This window comes from Triturus cristatus, chromosome 2_2 (genome assembly GCF_964204655.1).
Source record: "Triturus cristatus chromosome 2_2, aTriCri1.1, whole genome shotgun sequence".
Classification (NCBI taxonomy): domain Eukaryota; kingdom Metazoa; phylum Chordata; class Amphibia; order Caudata; family Salamandridae; genus Triturus; species Triturus cristatus.
The window spans coordinates 1011886914-1011909148 of NC_140582.1; the positions used below are offsets into that span (position 1 = coordinate 1011886914).

Here is a 22235-nt window from a genome sequence, read left to right on the forward strand (position 1 = left end):
ATGAGGAGCATAGCTTCTTCTTAATCTATTATACTCCTTTACACAGTTTGCATCAGCACTAACTTTTGACTCATCAAAGTCTATCATGAATAAACCAGATATTTTTTTCACGCGTGACAAAGCAACATATGCCATACCTTCTTTAACCCCTTCAGCGCTCATGACGGAGCCACTCCGTCATGAGCCACGGGTGCCGTGTGCTCATGACGGAGTGGTTCCGTCATGCCGCGGCCGTTGGCCGCCGCTTCTCCCACGCTGCGCTGATTCCCCGCCTGTGCGGGCGATTAGCGCAGTGGAACCACTCCGTCATGAGCACAGCTCAACCGTGGCTCATGACGGAGTGGCTCCGTCATGAGCACAGCGCCACCGCGCTGCCCCCAAACCCCCCCAGCGCTGCGGCGGAATTCCCGCCGCAGCGAAGGGGTTAAACACACTAGATCCAATGTTTACAAAAGCACTATCTACAGTTAATCCTTGAGATTTGTGAATAGTTACAGCATATGCTAGAGAAAACGGAAACTGCTTCCTACGTACATATAAGTCTTTCACAAGCAAGAAACGAACTGAACAACGACTAATGTCTTTAACCTCTTCAATCTGATCAAATTTTATTTTTAAAAATTCAATTCCATCTTTTTTCTGGTAATTTACAAAACCCACAACTTTACCCATAGCTCCATTCACTAGACCTTTTTCTACATCCAAATTACGTCTTAAAATTACTCGACAGTTCATACATACATAAAGATTCATTTTCTAAACCAGCTGTTTTCGATATGTTTTTCTCTAGAGAATCCAATTTAGTTGTCAATTTGCTTGTCAATATAATAGTTATTCCTTCATGCTGTATTTTATCCACAGCTTCCAGTTTTATAATCTCTTCATTTTCCAATTTCAAAAGTTCTTGATTGAATATAGAGCATTCATGTAGTGATGGCATTAAGCAGATTACAGTATTTTTTCCTGCAATTTTCTTGTATATTTTCTCTGGAACTATTTGTTCTGTTGGAAACACATTACATAGCAATCGACTCTGTAAAGCTTTTTTGCCATGTTCTGTAAGTAGTCCAATTCTGATATCTTTGAGAATACTTGCATAATCATCATCATTTGCTTGCCGCGTATTGGTAATGAGTTCTTTGTACTCAAAGTATCTCCAAATATTCACATTACCTATACTTCCTAACAACTTTTTCGTGTCTTTATGTGTAAGAGTATGAAATACTGGTTGTCCTTTAACTGGAGTGAGCTGCAGTAGATCCCCAAAAACTATAACATGTTTTCCTCCAAATAGCACGTCATAGTCTGTCTTTAGAATTTGCTGCATTCTTAAATGCTCAAAGGCAAGCATTAAGTTTGACACCATGCTTACCTCATCAATAATGAGAACTTTCATTTTTTTCAATACTCTTTGAAACTTCAAAACATGCTTCTCCTGTTAGCTTGTGGTATTGTATGTTGTTCTCATGCTCTACTGGTAACATTAGCAAACGATGGAGGGTAATTCCTTTTATGTTATATGCTGCTAACCCAGTTGGAGCAGTAACAACACAAGACAAAGTTGAATCAGTTTTTTCTGTAGGTAGCTTCTAATTACTTTAATTAAGAAACATTTTCCAGTTCCAGCTTGTCCACTCACATACATTCTGATTGGTTCAAATGATGTGCATGAGCACTCTTTATTTTCATGTAGTAATCCATGATCAATTTGTTTTGTGACTTCCTCATAAATTTGTTGTTGTTCATCATTCAGTTGTTGTTCCAAATTTGGTAAGTTTATTAAATCTTCCTGAGCTTGATTCATAGCTGTTTCCACTTCAGTCATGGCTATTGCAGCTTCATTTTCTACGATTGGTTGTCCTAGAGGATCTTGACTGAGCGTCCCAGAACTTTGACTGTCTTGAGAACTGTCTCTAGCTACTTCAGCTGCAATTGTTGCTTCTTGTTCAATTTCTTCATTTAACATTTGTACATAAGTTGTGAAAGTACTGCATTCTATGGTATCTTTGCATGCATTAAAGGAATCTTCATAGCTTTGAAAATGTCCAAGTAATTCATCCTCTGAACGCCATGGTTTAAACAACTGTAAAAGTGCTAAGTAGTAAAATTCCTTCTTGTCAGTAGTGTCGCAACTCAGCTTTCTGTGATTAATCAAACTTCCTTTTGTTTGTTTTACCAAACATCCTTCCTCACCAATGACTTTATATTTTCCATTGTTGATGTCTTCTGTGGTATTCCGTTTAAAAATGTAGTTCTGCAGCACTTCATAGAGACACATGTTCTCAAGATGATGACTTCTCTTTGGGTAATATGTGTCCAACATGTTTGTTCTTAAAATGTCTGTACTCTGCTAAATATTCAATTTCTCGAATAGATTTCAATACCCGATTTCGCATTCCTGCAAGGCCTAAACTTACCCAAATTATTCTTCTGGATTTGGAGTACAGACTTGCAGATGATAACCTATCTGAGCATTCGTATGACCCAATTTCTCGATGCGATAACATCTTTAAACTGAAACTGTATAGCTTTTTACTGACAGTCTTCTCGTGAGAAATCTCTTCCCACATTTCTTTCAATTCCGTTTTCTCAGATTTAGTGATGTAAGATGTGACATACCGAGCAACAGCAATAGAATTATCAGCTACATACTGTATATCCATGTTAGCATTCCACATGGATAAAATGACTGGGTTGTAGTCATTTATATATTTTGACTCTTCTTTTCTTCTTAGGTTGTAGGTATTTTTAGGCGATTTTCTTGTAATAGTATGTCGCACAGCTGACATAAAACTGTTTACTCTTCCTTTTGAAAGAACAGGTCGTGGAAATCCAAATCAACATTTTGGGTAGAATTTGTCTTTACTCTTGTACTTTCGTCAACAGTATTTTCCACACCGATGACTTTGGAAACGTAAAACTTGCTCTTTTAAATTTTTCTCTTCTGTGCTTTTAGGTATAGCACATGTTGCATATTCTTCGATGAAACTTAAAACTGCATCATAAGAATCTGTTCCAAATTTTGGGGCATCCTTGATCCACAACAGCATATGAATAGGAGGAGCACCTCTTGCTTGGTACTCTTTTCTCCAAAAGAAATCCACAACTTCTCCAAGAGGTGGATTTTTTTATTGCAGATGAAGGACATCATAGCCTCAAATCTATGATTGAAATATCTGCAAACATTAACCGGATCCAATGAGCACAATTCTCCTGCTGTCTTGTATTGGATGTTTTCAATATTTGAATTTGCCTCTCGAAGAAAATCCAGAAGATCATCCCAAGCGAACTCAGCACAGCTTAGGGTGAGAAACCATGTAGGAGTTCCTAAATTCCGTAACATACACTTCAATTCTCCATGGCGTCGGTACCAATATTCATTAGTCCCATGCTGACAAGCCATTAGATTAATCAATTGAGATTCCAAATGATCATCTCGCTGTTGCACTTTGTTCATAAAATCCTTTGCAGTCACATTACGTAGATGTACTCCAGTTTTCAAAATGTGATTTACTGCATAAGATAGTGCTGACAAGTCACTTTCAAATAAAAGATGGAACAAATAAGGAATACTTTGACGAAATCTGGGATCTTCTGCATATAATCTTGTAGTCCGATACTCAGAAGCAGGAATCTGTACTGGACGTTCATCATATCGTCCACTTTTTCCTGTAGGAAACAGCTGGGGAAAACAACGAGCTTCCAAGCTCTCCTCCCATACACTCACAGGAGTTCCTTGTGCTTTTTTCATCTGAAACAGATCAATAGTGTTTGCCATAACTTCTTTTGAATGAAGAGGATGTATGCTGAAATGTTCATAAATTTCTTCTTCTTTTGACTTATCCACTTTTTCAATTTGCCCAGCTGGTATTCCTGAGTCTGGTAGTAAAACTTCTTCATCTTCATCCATATGAATTGTTTCATACCATTTATTATTTCTTTTCAAATATATATTTGCTCTTTGTACTTTTCGTACATCTACCAGCTCCTGCCAAATTTTCTTATTCTTTGTTGGTACTCCATTAACCAGAATAACTAATGGTTCAGTTTCCAATCTATCTGCATCAATAGTTTCCATATTTTTTTTCAAATCCAATGGCAAATAGACAACTCTTCCTTTTAAACCTCTTTGTAAATCCGAAGGAGGTAATTTGCCTGTTTTGGGCTCCATACGAATTATAGTCTGAAAAGGATGGACACATTGAATGAGTATAGACTCATACGTATTTAAATCACTAAGTTCTGCAGGAATTTCAACCAATTCTAAATTATTATGTACAGCTCTTGCTGGCATTTTATTTTCTTCTAACTTGTTATAACAGTATTTACAAATACAGTGATATTCACCCAAATCAAAGTAATTTTCCAGAAATAAATATGTAGCAAAATCCAACCACTTAGTATTATTTTCTTTTTCACTTTTTTTATAGAGATCAACATACCTTGTTTGATTTTTATAATGGCATCTCCGGCAACAAATACAAGTAATATTTGGTCTTTCATTAGAGATGATAGTAAATTTTGTCATTTGATCTTCAAAATTTTTACTAACAGTGGGTCTACATTCTCTTCCACATTTTCTTCAATAACTGTGTCATTACCTGCACTTTCTTGTTCTGGACCAAAGTAACAAAACTGAATTTCATCAGTAACCTTCTCTACATCTGATACAGATCCACGGAACAGAGCCCTATTCAACTCATTTAACTTTAGTGCTGGACTTTTAGCAAAATACAATCTTCTCACAAACTTTCTCATTTCAGTATGATGAACTGCTAGCATCCTAAAATGGTGAAAAACACTTTGGCAAACTTTCCTAGAAAGACAAGCCAGAGAATGTCCTTGCAAACCAGTATTCTCTCTCACTCTACATGGATCTAGTCTTTGAAGCACCTTAATCTTCTGTTTAACACTTTTTTACTAAATTCTCTTAAAAACTCACGTAATTTATCAATAGATTCCTGTCGTACAGTGCAAATACTACTACAATTCCAAGTGTACACTGGGGCTTTAGGACGTCTCCCCATAACCTCATCAGCTAACACTTCTTCCTCATTTCTTGGAACCATTTTCTCCTTTTCCATTATACAACCATCTTTAACTTCATAAGCTCGGCCACTGGTGTCAACTGCATGCAGCAAACTATTACTTTGAAGATAACTCTTCATTAAAAAATGGTTCAGTACTTGAACTATGCATTCATTCTCCTTAAAACACTTTACAAAAGTTATTTCTTTTCACTACTCTTTTCGTTTTGCTTTGTGACTTCATTACATTGACCATTTTATCTAATGTACGGATCCTGTTCAAAATTAAAATGAATAGTTTTCTTTTTAAATCTAAAGCCTTAGCTACAATTGATTCAATATCTTTTTTTTGCTTATAAAATTTCGCTTTCTTCTTATATTTTTTCACATCCTTTAGCAAATTGGACATCACTCTTCTCTGAAACATTTTTCTACGAATGTCTTTAAATGCTGTTTTTCTTTTTAAGTCAATCTTTATTGCTTCTAATTGGACATTAGCATTTTGTACTTTCTCACTTTTGTCCTGTTGTTTTCTACTTGAAACTCTATTTGCAGTGGGGACATTTTTCAAATTTGTTCTTTTTTTGAAGATATTTTTTTTAAATTCCTTAGTTTGCTTACCAGAAGACTTTTTCTTTTTTCCAACATGAGCATCTTCAACTAATTTGAGTCCTCCAGTTGTCTTCAAATATAAATGTTTTTTCTGTTATTTTCTCTTCCTTGATTTTATAGGCATCTTTAATTTATTTCACTGTTGGTCAGCAATATCTGAAAGAAAGTAAAAAAAAATACCTTTATGTAATTTAAATTTATTACTATATTTTTTTTGTGCTTTTCAAATCTTATAATACTATCTACCCCTTTCCTACAAGTGAAAAACACAATAAAACCAACACGAATTAAAGCTTCCCCTTTCCTACGAATGTAATTCTGGAGACTGTCTACTGTCAGGTGCAAAAGAGATCTGCATGGACGCTTGCGCAACTGCATAAATATTGGAGACATGTATGTAACACTACATGTGTAGTAAGGGTTAATTGGACTTTCGAACATGTACAAACTACATGACCCATTGCAGGAGTAGAAGGAAAATCTACCATTTCGATGTCAAATGTGTTTGCATTGCACTCTCATTTGTGACATTAATTTGGGCTCAATGGTAGCCATCACAGATCAATAAAACAAGCTGCCCCTTTCCTATGAATGCAATTCTGAAAGAACCAGAGTAACACGAATTGAATCTCTGAGAACAATTCCTGTGTGCGCACAGACTCATGGTGTGATTCTAGGCAGAAAACGAAATTTGATTTGCAATTTGAAAGCACACTTACTACTGTGGTAGAGCAACTGATAATTACTCTAACAGTCTGACACATTTTCATTATATTTTTCAGAAACAGAAAACAGCACATGCCCAAACTGCTTTTTGAGACCATGAACATGTGCAACCTGAATGACGTACTACACTCTAGCAAAGGAAATGAGCCTTGGTGATGTTCAATGTATTAGCGTTACTCACTGCTATCTGAAACACCACACAGCGCTGAATAGTAAGCATGACTGTACATGAGAAACAGTTTGCTCTCTGCTAAGACTGTGCTTCTGGAGACTGTCTACTGTCAGGTGCAAAAGAGATCTGCATGGACGCTTGCGCAACTGCATAAACATTGTAGACATGTATGTAACACTACATGTGTGGTAAGGGTTAATTGGACTTTTGAACATGTACAAACTACATGACACATTGCAGGAGTAGAAGGAAAATCTACCATTTTGATGTCAAATGTGTTTGCATTGCACTCTCATTTGTGACATATTAATTTGGGCTCAATGGTAGCCATCACAGATCAAGAAAACAAGCTGCCCCTTTCCTACGAATGCAATTCTGAAAGAACCAGAGTAACACGAATTGAATCTCTGAGAACAATTCCTGTGTGCGCACAGACTCATGGTGTGATTCTAGGCAGAAAACGAAATTTGATTTGCAATTTCAAAGCACACTTACTACTGTGGTAGAGCAAGTGATAATTACTGTAACAGTCTGACACATTTTCATTATATTTTTCAGAAACAGAAAATAGCACATGCCCAAACAGCTGTTTTATGCTGAATACAAACCATCACAGTTCTAAAAAACAAGCTGCGCCTTTCCTATGAATGCAATTCTTACAGAACCAGACCAACACAAATTAATTCTCTGACAACAATTCCTTTGTGCACACAGACTCATAGTGTGATTGTAGGCAGAAAACAGTTTTCCTGGGTGATACCAGTACACCTTAACTTATGGTGAAGACATACTCCATAATATCTAACATGTTCAAGGCACTTAAATATCTTCCTTAACATAAAATGTAAAACACAACTTTTAAAGTGCTAGGAAAATGTACCATGCTATTTTCAAATGTGTTTGCATTTGCCTCTTATTTGTGAGAAAGTGATTTCTGCTGAATGCTAACCATCACAGTTCAAAAAAACAAACTGCCCCTTTCCTGCGAGTGCAAGGCTAACAGAGCAAGAGCAACACGAATTAAATCTCTGATAACAATTCCTGTGTGCACACAGACTCATGGTGTGCTCTAGGCAGAAAACATTATTCCTGGGTGATACCAGTACACCTTAACTTATGGTGAAGACATTCTCAATAATATCTCACAAGTTCAAGACAGTTAAATATCTCCCAAAACACAAAATGTGAAAAACAGCTTTAAAAGAACAATCACATTTCTATTATTTATATCAAAATGCACCACATACATTCCCTTTCAAATTCATAACTCACCTTTAAAAGTAGTTAGTTCAGAAAGAAATGTGGCACTCAAACAGCAGATTATCAGAGCCAGAATCTCTGAACTGTACACCTCTCAGCAGAACCAGTAAATGGCAATGTTTCCCTCTCTTTTTTCACACATATACATGTTAACTTCAAATCACAGTGTTTCCCACATTTTTTCAAATGGAATCACACATTTCTATTGGTTGCAAATTTCAACCCTTTTCCAAATGATCCCTTCCCCCAACATGACTTCTGCCTGCTACCATAGCAACAGCTCATGGAACACTGGTGTGAGCAGAGAGGTCAGAAGTTCAGCACACAATGTTTCTAATCCAAAGAGCAAGAGTGCTTGACTTTTCAAACCTAACAGCAAATCCAAAGTAATGTTCTGTGGGTACACATTTTTCTAAGCCAATACAAAACATGCTTGTAAAAATCTAAACATACAGCCTAGTTTTAAGTGTAAAATGGTTTGAATCAGCCAATCAGTTCTTTTTTTTTTTTGGATTGTAGGTCACAGCTATGTCATCTGGAGTGAAAAGTTTGCAGAAAAAAGAGGTATTGTGAAAGACCTTGCTTTGCCAAAGTAGACATTAAATGGATTGGTCAGAGAGGGTTAAAGTGGCACCAATTAATGCCTTTGGTGAAAACCTTTCTACATCTCCCACAGCCTAACCTTATTATTGTGCACTGTGGTGGAAATGACCTAGGCACTTTAACTGGGGTAGGTCTGGAAATGCTTGTTAAGGACACCTTTGTGCAATTGATGTCACTTTTTCCACAAACTGCCTTTGTATATTCTAATATATGCCAAAGGCAAAAGTGGAACTGGTCCAACCAATTTTGTCCGCAGATTGACAAAGCAAGAAAGCACGTCAATAAGTCTGTTTCTGCTTTCCTCAGAGACTATGGTATGGGTTATATATACCACAACAACTTGCGTTACAACATGCAAGACATTTATAGAGGAGATGGTGTACATTTCAATGATGAAGGAAACAGAGTCTTCCTCTTGAACTTTAGACTCTGCATCGGTACTTACTTGTAGGTACCAAAAAAACACTCAATAAACACAATGGCTCTTTTTAGAGCCAACCAACATTTAAACATTTAATTTTGATTTTTAATTCTATTTTTTTTTATTCATTTTTTTCCGCCGTACGCGTACCGTACGCGCACGGTACGCGTACGTCGCGATTTAAAAAAAAATAATAATAAATTGTTTTTCACACTTCTGGGTCCTTTTTGGACCCCCTGACAAAGGCTAGGGGGTCTGCAACTCTCTACCTTGCCACCTTTTCACGTTCTTTACCTTTGTTTTTCAGTGTGAGACACACAAAATGGCGGCAGACACTTCCTGATTTCGACCGACTGGAATGTTTACTGTCATGTAACCACCAATCAGAATTACGCTCGTGCACGGCAGCGTGCGCGTACGGTATGCTTACCGTACGCGCACGGTGCGCGCCTATAGATATTTATATGCTTTTAAATGCTATTTTCTCAGGAACTACTGAACAGATTGACACCAGACCTGCAAAAGGCACATCACTGACCTGAGGACTACCTCTCTGCCAAATTTCAAGTAATTCTGTTCAGCCGTTCGGGCTGTACCTTGGACTAAAAGTCCCTATGGAAAATTGCATGGGGAAAACGTGTTTTGGGACCCCCCTTTTTTCTCAGCCCCCGCTTGACGAATCCCCCTGAGACTTTCAGGGTAAGAGCGGAGCGGAGCGCCCCACCTATTTTGAAAATTTCGCGAGGATTCGTCAACCGGCGCCAAAGTTATTCAAAATAGAATTTTCAGATTTCCTATGGAAACACGGTCCTAACTATAACTATCTACTGGCGACCGCCAGTAGATAATATATATATATATATATATTTCATTATACTTTGCTAATGTGAATGTTGTTGTTTTTATTTTATTTTTTTGTAAATTACTCAATTGAACATTTGAATGACATAAGTTCCAATGTGTTTGTTTTATATTTTAAATTCTAATATTGAAATTCTCATTGTATCTTTAAAATTTAATTGCAGAAAATGGCGAACAAAAGCATTACAATAGATTGGCTATTCTTTTAATATTTCTCCTGGGAATACCAGTATGTTTCTATTGCAAGAGGATGCAAAAGCCAAGAAACAAAGGTAATAATGGTTAATAATGATATTTTGAAATTAAAAACTGAGCGCTCATGTACGTTTCAGTCACTGTGGTGGCCATTTTTCATGACTCTCATATTGCCTCAAGAATATATTAATATCCATGTCTGATTCAGGATGAGAGCATTTATACTGCCCATGCAGTAGCTCTCCATTGCTAAGCTTTTTCCCTCACCTACACGTTGACCACTGCCTGCCTGCGCCGACTACTGGCACCGTCATATCAAGGGATTTGCAGAAATCTCAAGCTGTACATTGTTATACTGGGTCATAAGCAGGGGTAAATGTTTTTGGGTGCATGGCCTAAGAAACAAGTACAGCATGAAAGAGGTCTTGCCGTTGAGAGATACCAATCACAATATCTTTTAAACATATCACAATATGGTGGGATTTTTGAAACACAGCACATTTTGCAGTATTTTTTAAAGTATTATCATTTTTCTACTATTGACATAATTAAGAGTCCATGAATCATCTTACAGCACAGAGCGTCAGGAACATTGAGATTTTTTCCAGTAAATGTGTGTCAAATGGTGTTTCACCAGAACCTCTGAGCAGTAAAAAGTGATGAGACCAGAATAGAACATAATTATGCAGAGAGTTTTATGTTGTTCCTCAAGGCATCTTTATCATAATGTGATGCATTTCTAGCCACTTTTTATGAACAATGAATTATAATAATTCATTGAGCATTAAAGGCAGTTTTGAACACATTGGCACATAGTAATGAGTACATAAATAAGGTGCATAAAAAGACATAGTTGAAAGTTGGTCAGCACTTCAGTAACTTTATCTGGCTCTTGCAGTAGAGACGACCTCGATAGAAAAGTCAGCAGGACAGTTAGATAACATAGGCAAAGAGATTTGGGGAAGAATTAACAAAACTCATAGCAAGTATGGCAGTAGGTTCACTTCCACTAATCACAGAAGCAAGAACTAGCCAGTCACCCACCCGGCCGTCATTCCATATCCTTGGACTCAGTGTTTAATTTGTGAAGGTGCAATTTGTGTAGGTGGTTGGCACCAGCACTCATTTTTGGGGGCCTGGACTCATTTTTTATCATTGGACGTTGACCTTGACTGAAGGAGCAAAAGGCAGAAAAGGCAGAAATTGAAGGAGTAGGAAAAAGATATGAGAATCATGACAAAGGGCAAAAGTAGGGATGAAAAAACATGCAAAAGTAAGTAGAAGACAGAAAGTGTTGGGTGGTGGAAGAAAGAGGCAAAAGGTGGAGTTGCCTATTTCAGCTCAGACACGGTTTATGACACTGATGTCTTTAAGATCCTTATATATTGTTTTTGAGAAGAAAATAATTGAAATTATGTCACTTGTGCTAAAGATATTGGAAGAGGTTAGTTGTGCTATAGTAAAACTTGGTTGTGATCCATAAGTTATCTCGAATATTATTCCATTCTCATACATTAATATGGATGTTGGAGTTAGGAGTGTAGAAAGGACGGATTGTTCTTCCTATTCTTCTGTGAACGAGCCAGAAAAAGATGATTTGTTTTAGTATACCTCAGTGAAATATCGCTGCTGCTTGTTCTAATATTACTGCTTGATTCATCATCAAGAGCACAGTTTCGCCTCAGAGAGAGTCCAGCTTCTTTGTTTACAACTATTAAAACAGCACAACATTCTGTATATGTTTCAATTTCATGCACATTAGCTAGAATTTGGTGTTTTAACCTTGTGGAATGAACACTGAATCAGTTTCCTCCTAGCTGCTCAATTCTTCTACAGTCGAGTTGCTTAAGTTCACAAAGTTTAAAAACTGGTGTATTTTCTTCATATTCTAGACTGGTTTGAATGAAGACTATAAGCTCTACAAATGTGCTCCTGAATATTAAGCACTGTGTTCATCCTTTGCCTCTCTGGCTTCTTGTTTACTAAATTTACAAAGGAAAAGTGTGAGCCAAATTGCATGGTTTATACTGCCTTAGAAAGGTATCCACTTTAAAAATGCGACGCAAGAGATAATGTTTATTTATGATTTTCAGGGTATATATTATCACAGAAAAAGCATTTCATTTCTAAGTTGTTAAGATTACAAACGTTGTTTCCCCTACTAAACTGATTGGTGGAAGGGGCATCAAAATCACTTTCTGAAATCTGTGAATATTAGTCTCCAAAGGATGCTTCTGTTGAGTTTTTTGCTTCCAACAATGAGGACTCAGTCCAGTTCTTTTTGATTGTAGCGCACATCGTACTTTCTGTAGAATTTAGCTTTAAACTGGAGGAGGGTGGCTTTATTTCCACTACCAACATTCAATATCCCAGTGCCTTAATTTTCTTCAGGAAGGCAACTTAAAGACTCGAGAGTCTGAAGATTTGTCTCTATAGTTTCATATCTTACAGCCATGCCCCTAGCAGCATAATCAGCAGGACATGGTAGTTTATTAGTTTTTGATAAAAAAAATATTACACTATTACATTCCACTAACCTAAAATTTCTCTTTATAGATTCATCCAATACAGGCAGGTAAAAGTCTGACTAATTTCTCTTTTATTGAATTTGGAGTTTTGAATACTTGTTAAAACTATAACAGACTTACTTATTGGAAATTCTGTTAGAAAAGCGCAACAAATGAATAATCTATTACCTCAGTCATACCACTATTTTGTTGTGTAAGTGTCCCGACCTGCAATGGAGTAATTAAGCCACAAATCATAGAATTGAACCCTTATAAGGCAGTGAATTCCTTATATCAGTACTTTGGCATGATATTGAGATGCAATGTTGCCTCATATTGAAAATGTTGTCAACTTTTCACAGAGAAGTGACTGCTAAACAATTTTAAAAAGTCAATTCTGTTGATACATTCAGGCGCTATTGATAAAAAATATATGTCAGCGGCTATTTTTCAACATGGTGGCTGTGACTGTTTGGGCCAGTGTCTACAATGTTTAAAATTATATTTTTGGTAAAAATAACACTTCTGCCAAGTTCCATGTGTTGACCTAAAAAATGCATACTTTTAGACATATATTTTGGAAGAAATATTTCTCTTTCCGGACCACCCTAGCTAAGTCAGAATATTTGGCACTGAAATTATAAGAGTCATTTACAAATCATATTACATAGGGAATGTAATCTGTTATTATCTATCTGTATCCTTTAACTGATGAAAACCAGTCTGGCTATTTTTTGGGTGTCATGATTATCCCACAGTGTGGGTCGCAACCTATACACCCCCAGCATAAAAAACGCATTTTGCTTTTCCATAAGCTTTGTCATGCCAGTTGTATCAGGAAAATTAGGAGTTTTGATGTATTATCTATGAATATATAGGTATTGCTTGCTTGCTCATTGCCTTGCTTAGCTTATACCTGACATAATTCAACATTGAAATATCTAATAATCAAGGTCAAAATAATGATTTCTAATTAATTCATTTCTCATTGAGATAACATCTAGAACAAAGGCCAAAGATTTGCCTCTTGAATAAATGGTGACAAACTTTGAGGTATCCCCTTTTTGGAAAGGAAGGAAGGTTTCCAAATAAGTTCATTGGTTCTTATTCTGTCCATGAAGCTTTTGCTTGATAATTTTCATATTATCATAGAGAGACCAGAGAATTTCACCTATGAAACAAATTAGTTTGGGATTTAGTAGGTTCTATAGCCAGACACTCATAATTCATGTTTCTCTCTGAGGTATTGTAACCTGTGAACCCCTTATATTAGAAGAACAACTGGAGATAATTGAAGTTAAATTAACTTGGTGGTAAGGACACTAATGTGTTCACAAGAAGTGTCTGGAGCCACAGAATCATTTCGGAAGACAAATTACTACAATGGATTTGTGGCTTGTGCCTTTGATTTGAAAGGCTATTTCTTGGCTTCAATATACAGGTTTATTATCTAAATTAATTAAGATTTTTTCACTGTCTCTGCTTCCCAATTTTTCGATATTGAAATAAAGTATATATAGTTATAATTTTGATTGGAAAACATGTTATTTGCTCTCATTTTCTTTTCATGTCTGTCAGAATCATCTCCATCAAGAGTAGTGTACCTAGCTTTACTCTTGTAGAGGAACATTCCACTTATCTAATAACACCAGCCAATTTTAGGACTTTTTTATTCTTACTAAGATTGCCACCAATCACTGCAATAGCTTTACAGATGAACATTATGCAATGCAAAAACAATGAAGGAGTCACTATAAAATGTAACCCAAAAAATAAAAGACGGGGCGTGGCCAAGATGGCGCAGTGAGTGGACACGTTTTCCTTGAGCTCCGCTCCCGCTGGGCCCAACATCATTATCTATGGCGCACCTGAGACTCTAATCCCCATCAGAGGCTTATGGGCAATTGGCTGGCGGCGGCGGAGAGTCCCGTGTAATGTTGGGCCCTAGGCCTGCATGCTGGCTAGAATGATGGACACCAGACACATAGTTGGGGTAGTGGGTAATGGCCTCGAGCACGTGCGCTCGGCCTTTTTATTACCCTCGTCACCTGACCCAGTGACGTAGGTGGTGGGTGGGTGTATAGTGTATTACACACACATTGGAACACTATAACGTGTCCACGCTAGGACACTACATCCCTCCCAATTTTTAATGACAAAAACGCAAAGTCTAAGTTCAACCTGTGGGAGAAAGAAAACCCATACATATTTAAGACAGTGACCAAAACTTCCGCAGAGTCTCTTACGCCTCCGCTGCTTGGGGTCCCAGACGATGTTCTTCTTGTCGCGGAGACCACCAGTTCACTGTGGCACCAGTCATGGGTGCTCGATGGATCCAGTCTGTTGACGACTCTGCCTTGAAGTTGTACTCACAGTCTTTTCTTCACTTTACTTCCCTGGTGACAAACGCAGTTAAAGTTCTTGTGGTTCACCGCTAGCTGTTGCCGTTCATCTTTCCGTCCTGTCCTCTTCTTCATCTGTGGCGTGTATTCTGTTTTGGCAAAAGACGGATTGGTTGCAAGACACCCCTCTCACCATGATGCCCCTCTCGCAGGTGTTCCCCTGCCACGGGATATCCCTGAGGCCCTCTCCATCAGATCTGTCCTGGGTTGAGTGTCCTGTATCGTGTTACTCCCATGCCGATAAGTGCAGGTGCGGAGGAGACGACGAGTCTCACCTCAGATTCCGCAGTCAGACCTGGAGGGTAGCTGTTGGCTCCTGTCTTTGCGCGCGATGTCTTCACCCTCCTGGGACCTTTGCTGAAGGGCGGCTGATGACCATCTCTCGTCGCGGGGATGCTCTCTCTCACTGGCATCCCTGAGGCCTTTGCCCCTGAGTCACCATGGCTGGCGTCGTCCAGTGACCGTGTGACCCCAAAGGTGGATGTTCCGAACGGTCCAGCCGGCTCACCCCTGCAGATCCCAGGTGCGCTGAAAGCACCGCCAAGCAGATGGTCTTCTCTCCGTGCCACGGGTGTACTCAGGACTTGCTCTCCATGTTCTGGCACTTGTCGCCTTCCTTATCTTCGAGGTGTGAGTAGTCTTGCCACACTCCTCTCTCTTTCCTCGGTTCTAATCTCCGTGAGGGTGTCGAGTCACTCTGACTTCTCCTTCTTCTTGCAGTGGCAACCGTGCCACTCAGATCTCTTTCTTTCCCCTTTTTCCTTTTAGTGGCAGACGTGCCACTCCGATGTCATCTTCCTTCTTTTCTTGTAGTGGCAAACGTGCCACTCCGATATCTTCTTCCCTTCGCTTCACGACCTACTCTGGACCGTTTCTGTTCTCCACTTGGTCTGGCCAGGCTTCTCCGTGCAGCGCGCGCACTCTGCACGTGTTCCCCCTGGTCTTGTCCTCGTCCGAGGGCACTCTCTCCATCTTCCTCAGCATTCCGAGTTAGGGTCATGACCTTCTTTTCGTCTTCTCCTTTTCACCAGTTACTTTGGTTGTTGAAGTTCGTGGGACCATACTCTTGGTCCTCTTCGTTCTTCTTGGACCACTTGACAGTCCGCGCTGCCGATCACTGGCAGGATACCTTCGGTCTTCCGTCAGACCTTTGTTTCGTAGATTCACTGACCCGTGCGTCGGTCACCTCCTTGTGCAACCCTGGCGGGTTGGCTTTGTGGTGCGACCATTTGGCTGGTCGTATATTCACTGACCCGTGCGTCGGTCACCTCCTTGTGCAACCCCTGGCGGGTTGGCTTTGTGGTGCGACCATGTAGTTGGTCGGCTTGGCCTTTATGGTGCGACCATTTGGCTGGTCGGCTTCACGATGTGCGTCACGTCGTGTGACTACCTGTGTTCACGAGGTGCGCCACGTCGTGTGACTACCTGTGTTTGCTGAATTGTTGAGCGCTGGTGCATGCTTCTCTTCGTACCGTCGCGGTACATCTTCAGTGTCGCGTTGCGCCTTGCGCCGTGTGGTTTCTTGTTGTGGTGGCTTCTTGGCGCCACTGGGTGTGCCTCTGCATCCTTGCCCGTCAGTGTCGACTACTTGCTGCGCCCATCCTCTTCAGGGGGTTCCTCTCCTGTAGGCGCTGCTGTGTACCTTCCGCGTCCGGGGTACATCTGCGCTGAGTCTTTTAGTTCACTCGAGGGTTCGCGCCACTTGATGCGGCGACAGCGCGATCCTCGCTGGGATGGATGTGGCTTGACCCTTTTGTTCTTCCTTGTTCTGCGGGTTCCTGACGCTGTATCCCGTTACCTGCGGCTTACTTGCTTCCTGCGCTTCTGTCGCGTTCCTGCGCTTCTGGCGCATTCCTGCACCGTACCTCTTCAGTGATGTATCGCCACCGTCGCCTAGCCGCATTCCAGTGCGCTCACCATCGCGCATCAGTCAGACCTTGCAGTACGTGCCTTGCTGCCTCTTCTCTAGCCTTTCTATTCTTTTTCCAGCAGCTGGTGCAATACTGCTCTCCGGCCACTAGATGGCAGTGCAAGGTATGCTCTTCACTCCATTCAGCAGCAACCTTCTCTGCTGCTAACCTTTTCTTCCTTGTTCTTTCACTTTTCCAGGCTTCGGTAGAGTGCAGAAGGGCTGGAGCCACAGCAGAGCAGTGGAGTGCAGGACACGGGGCTTGACAGCAGGTAAGTCTTTTTACATTTATTTATTGAGAGGCAGGGGGCACAGGCATTGTCAGGGAGCATATCAGTAGTCATTGCCTTCGCGCACCTAATTGTAGTTTACTTTTGGCGGCGCTGGCCGCTTGTCTGCAGTTCTTTCGTGTCCTGCGAGGTGGGGGGCATGACCCACATGGCCGGCGGCGGCCGTTCTTCACTTTTCCTTTCGCCCTCCCTGCCCGCGGCAGCTTCCTGCAGTCCTCGCGCGGCAGGAAGGGGTGCACTCGCGGAGCTCCTCACCGCTTCCGGCGTTTATTTATTTAATAGTGTGAGCGGCGCTGGCCGCCTACAGTTCCCTGGGCATCTCCCTCCCTGCGCGGGCGGGGGGAGGGAGAAAGAGTAGAACCGGTGTATTGTGCTGCGGGTGGGCTCCGCTTTTACTGTTACGTTGATTCCGCCCCCTCCCCGCAGCCGGTCTCCACACTTCGCGGGCCGCGCGGGAAGGGGGTGCTGATACCTCGCTCCTCTCGCCACGGACCAGGAGCTTCCTTCGTGCCGGAGGGCACACCAGGTTCTTCAGCGCGGGGTGGGCACCCGCTGCGACCTCCTCACCACTCGGGGCGCTTCAACGCGGCCATGCGGGTGGGCTCCGCAGCGCGGCGCGTCGGGCGAACAGTCGTCACAGGGGGTGTAGTCAGCGGCAGGCACCACTGGGGTCGGGGTAGGCACCCGACCTCCTCGTCTTCACCGTGTTCCCCGTCGCGGGGCTCACCTTCGGCCGGCGGGCCTCCTTCTTTCCGCGGGTGGGCACCGCGTGGTACACGCCTCTTGTGGGGGTCGCAGCCGATGTGGGTGGGCTCCGCTCGGCTTGCCTTCCTTCAGGGCACCTCCGGGCACAGCGGCAGGGTCGTCGGGGTGGGCACCCGACCTCCTCCTGTAGGGTCATGGCGCCACGGCCGATGTGGGTGGGCTCCGATCGGTCCACTCTTCTCCTCCTTCACCGGGAATCACAGCGGCAGGCTCCCGGTCGCTACGGGACACGCTGCGGGCTCCGCCTCGCCCTGCAGGCTTCTCGGCGCATTGCGCCTTAATTCAGAGGGGGTGTCCTCACTGGGGGCAGTCCTCTCTCCCTCTTCGTTTTATTTTTTTATTTTTTTGCGTTGCGCAGATCGGGACTGCACACGCGGGGTAGAGTACCCGCCTCGTCGCCATTGTAATGTTGGGCCCTAGGCCCGCATGCTGGGTAGAATGATGGACACCAGACACATAGTTGGGGTAGTGGGTAATGGCCTCGAGCACGTGCGCTCGGCCTTTTTATTACCCTCGTCACCTGACCCAGTGACGTAGGTGGTGGGTGGGTGTATAGTGTATTACACACACATTGGAACACTAAAACGTGTCCACGCTAGGACACTACATCCCGGTCTGCCTTGTTTTGCCCCGGCCGCCTGCTAGGGCGATCTCGACTGACCTTTGGCTCCGGTGCCGGTGTCGGGAAGAGGCCAGACCTGTGGCAAGGCTAGCTGAGGAGCTGTGGAGGGCGACGGCACTGCATCACTTCCACTGATGGGCCCCCGGGGGATGCCAGGCTGCCTGCGTTTCCCGTGGACCTTGGGGTAAGCTCCGGTGCGGGCGCCCCGCCCTTGTCGCTGGCTGGGCCTTGCCTTGGACCTGAGGTGTGGTTGACCCGGCCCCGGCATCTACGTGAGCTTGGGGATCCGCTGGGCCTCCAGATCCGACCCACAGAGGTGAGGAGAGCGCTCCTGGGGGCCGCGTGCGGTGAGGTGCCTGGATGGTTGGCGGCGGTGGAGAGGGGGACCGCTGATCGCCCGAGACCTCGGCAGGGAGTGAGGGGGTGCCGGGCCTGCTGGACGGCCAGCCTTCATCCAGCATAGATACAGGACTGTGGGTGCTTCCTCCCGCCGCTGTGTCTTCCCCGGGCACCCGCCGGCGGGTGATCGCCCAGCAACGCAATCAATCTTGTAGTGTGGCGTGTGTCGGCTGGAACGTCCACGCACATCTGGGGACCCGCAGGATGACTTGGGTGCGGCCCCCCCCACGAAGCACGCAAGGCCTGCCCTGATGCCTGGTGGCATGCGGTGAGTGCCCCCGGGCCGGCTGTTGTTTTTACACTCCTGATCCCCGGCCGGACATTGGGTCTGACCTTTGGCTGAGGCCTACTCGGGGCCTGCGGGCCAGGCACATTCCAGGCACGACAGGAGTGGTGGTTGTTGCCCTTCTGTGGGCTCGTTGGGAGCCCCTGCCCGGCCCCCAGAGGTGATTGGGGCCTGTACTGCAACAACACAGTGCGATGGAGAGCTCAAGGAGCGATGAGTTCTCCCACCAGTGGTCTCTGGGCCTAACGGGGCCTCTGACGTGCCCACATTCGGATTGCGGACTGATTGGGGCCAGCGGAGCGTGACTATGCCTAGGAGCTCCGACAGCACTGCAGCTCAGCGCAACTGGAGGCGAGCTTAGCCTGGCCCCTTGATACTGGTTGTACACTAGTTGGAGTAGGGGCCACCTGGATAGCACTTCTCTCATGTGGGGCGATGGTCGACAGGGAGACAGGCTGAAAGCTACGCCAGTGGCCCCCGACGTCTACTCTTCGCTATCATTGGTACACAGACTGCCCCTGGGGGACGTGGGGGGCTCTCCGATTTCCGTCATCCCCTGCAGTGACAATCGCTGAGTGCCCCCCCCCCAGTGGCGAGAATAAAGCACAGCGCACGTAGAGCGATGCCACGGCGGTCCTTCTCCTAAGAGTCGGGGTGTCCCCCCCCCATTCCACCGGCGGCCGCCCGACAACAGCGTCTCCCCTCTTTGGTGGCCCTACACATCGCTTGGACAGCTGGACCTGCTTACTCCACGATGGCTATGGCCAAAAACAAAAAAGACAGATCAGTGAGGGAGCTCCTAATGAAAGCATAAGGGGAGGGCCCGGGCACTGGTACGATGCCCGTTGGGGAAGGGCCAAACGATGCAGTCACCAGGGAGTTTTTGGATTCTCTGTTTACCTCGCAAAGGGGGGATATTTTGGCTATTAAAACAGATCTGCAGGCGGACCTCCAGGAAGTTCGGAGAGATGTAGACGCGGTGGGAGAGTGGGTTGCCGCGCTGGAGGATTCCGCAACTGCGAGGGATGAGGAGATCGCCAACCTCTAACAAGAAGTCCTGCAGCTAGGGGTTCAGCAGCTAGACCTCCAAAGGCACTGTGAAGACCTATAGAACAGGTCTCGGAAGAACAATATTCACATCCGAACGGTTCCAACAGGGGCAGAAGGAGAAGATCTGGTAGGCTATGTGCAGGACCTTAACCCGCACTATTCTGGGCACCTCGGCGGGGTCTGCAGTAAAGATAGACCGCTGTCACCGGGTGGGTCTGCCTTTGCAGTCGAATTGCCCCGCTGCGGACATCTTGATCTGCGTCCATAATTACACGGTGAAGGAAGAAATCCTTCAAGCTGCTCGCTCCAGCCAGCCCCTCCACTTCAGGGATCACAGCCCTCAGCTCTTCCAGGACCTAGCGGCCAGCACCCTCCAGAAGAGACGAGACTTTGGCCCCATTACAAATCACCTTCGTTCACAAAATATTTCTTATGCCTGGGGTCACCCCTTTCGCCTAATCTTCCGTCTCGATGGGAAACTGCACCAGGTCCCTTCCTTGTCCGACGCCTGTAAGGTGCTGAAGCTGTCCCTCGAAGATCTGTCTTATCATCAAGATGCCTTGGAGCGGGCTACACAGAAGCCCTCAGGCCGCGGGCCCCGAGGCAGCTGAAACCTAGTTCGCCTTCGTCCTGACACGGCCGCCATCATAAAAGAATGGTCTGCTCGACTCTGACAGGCACAGAAGGGGGAGTTTTGGACACAAACAATTGAGAGTAAAGCGCCTTTGTGGTCTCAGCATCTTATGTGGGTCCGGCGGGGGTGGAGAGATTGCTTTGCTTCTCTTTGGTGATGTCCCTCATTCCTTTGGCAGTCCCCTATGATTACTACCCAGCTTTTGAGATGGACTTTGTATGGTTTCATTGTTATGGGGTTTGTGTTGTTTTGTTCTAGGGTAGGGTGGGTCCTAACTCCAGTGAGCCTTGCAGCCTGGGTCCCTTTGATAGGGCCTGATCATCTACACGCACACACTCTGTCCTCTATGAGACTCGCCCCCCTCTGTAGGATCCGTCGCCTTAGTCATAGCATATGGTGGCTCTCCTCCCACTGATGGCAGTCCGGGTAGTCAGTTTTAATGACAAAGGCCTTAACAATCCCACCAAAAGGTAAGCAGTGCTCTCCATGCTTGAAGACACACAGGGAAACGTGTGCCTACTCCAAGAAACTCATCTACTCCACAGTGATACACACTGCATGTAACATAGGGGGTTTTCTGTGCAGTTCTGGTCCTCGGGGAGGCAGAAGAAGGGGGGGGGGGTGGCCATCCTGCTCTCCAAACACTTTTGAGGCTCTGTGGTGGGTACAGTAGCGGAGATTAAGGGAAGTCTTCTCGCGCTGCGACTGCGTGTAGGAACCACCTGCATCACAATTGCTTCACTTTACGCCCCAATGAACATCAAGAGGAATTCCTGTTGAATGCCACAGCCGAGGTGCTGCATACACCGGACTCCCGGGTGGTGGTGGGGGAAGACCTGAACCTGCTGATGGATGCAGGGTTGGATCGCCCTTGGCCTCGATCGGGTGGAGCGGGAGCTATTTCAGGGCATGGGAAGGTGTGGCTTGATGACTGTGAACTTAGAGATGCATGGCGCTGCCTACACCCGAGTGACAGGGATTACTCCTTCTACTCTGCAGCCCATAAGATATACACTTGTCTGGACCACTTTTTAGACTCCCTGGCAGCGTGGGCTTGCACCCAGGCCTCTACTATAGAGGCCCGCTCTTTATCAGACTACGCACATATCACCCTTACGCTGCACCTCCCTCCTGCACAGCGGCCCCAGCCACACTGACGGCTGTGGGACTCACTCCTACGGCCCCCGTAAGTGGTAGAGGATCTCCGTCGTACGCTGACTGACTGTGTAGCGTTTGATGATAATGGTACCATGCCCTTGGCCTCCGTGTGGGAGGCGTTTAAGTTAGTTGTGCAGAGGGCTCTCATCGCTAAGGAGGCCCACAAAAATAAAACTAGGCTGGACAAGCGTCAGGATCTCGAGGACCGGGTGAAGGATCTCGAGGCCATCCACAAACGCATCGGTGCTCCCTGAATTTGGCGTCGGCTGGAGAAAGAACGGCTCCAGCTGAAACGCCTGAACCTTGATAGGGCTGAATATGCAGTGCTCCGATTGA

General features: G+C 44.2%; 1 protein-coding gene across 2 annotated transcripts in view; it reads left to right on the top strand.

The window, feature by feature from the left end:
* LOC146863077 (uncharacterized) overlaps positions 1-22235 on the top strand; it is a 203197-nt gene that overhangs the window by 119791 nt on the left and 61171 nt on the right. The window contains exon 3 of one of the 2 annotated variants that reach the window (XM_085643339.1): positions 9847-9954. The exons of the other annotated variant lie outside the window; for it this stretch is intronic. Coding sequence (XP_085499465.1) covers positions 9847-9954 — 108 coding nt within the window. The remainder of the gene's footprint in view (positions 1-9846; positions 9955-22235) is intronic. 2 annotated transcript variants of the gene reach the window in all.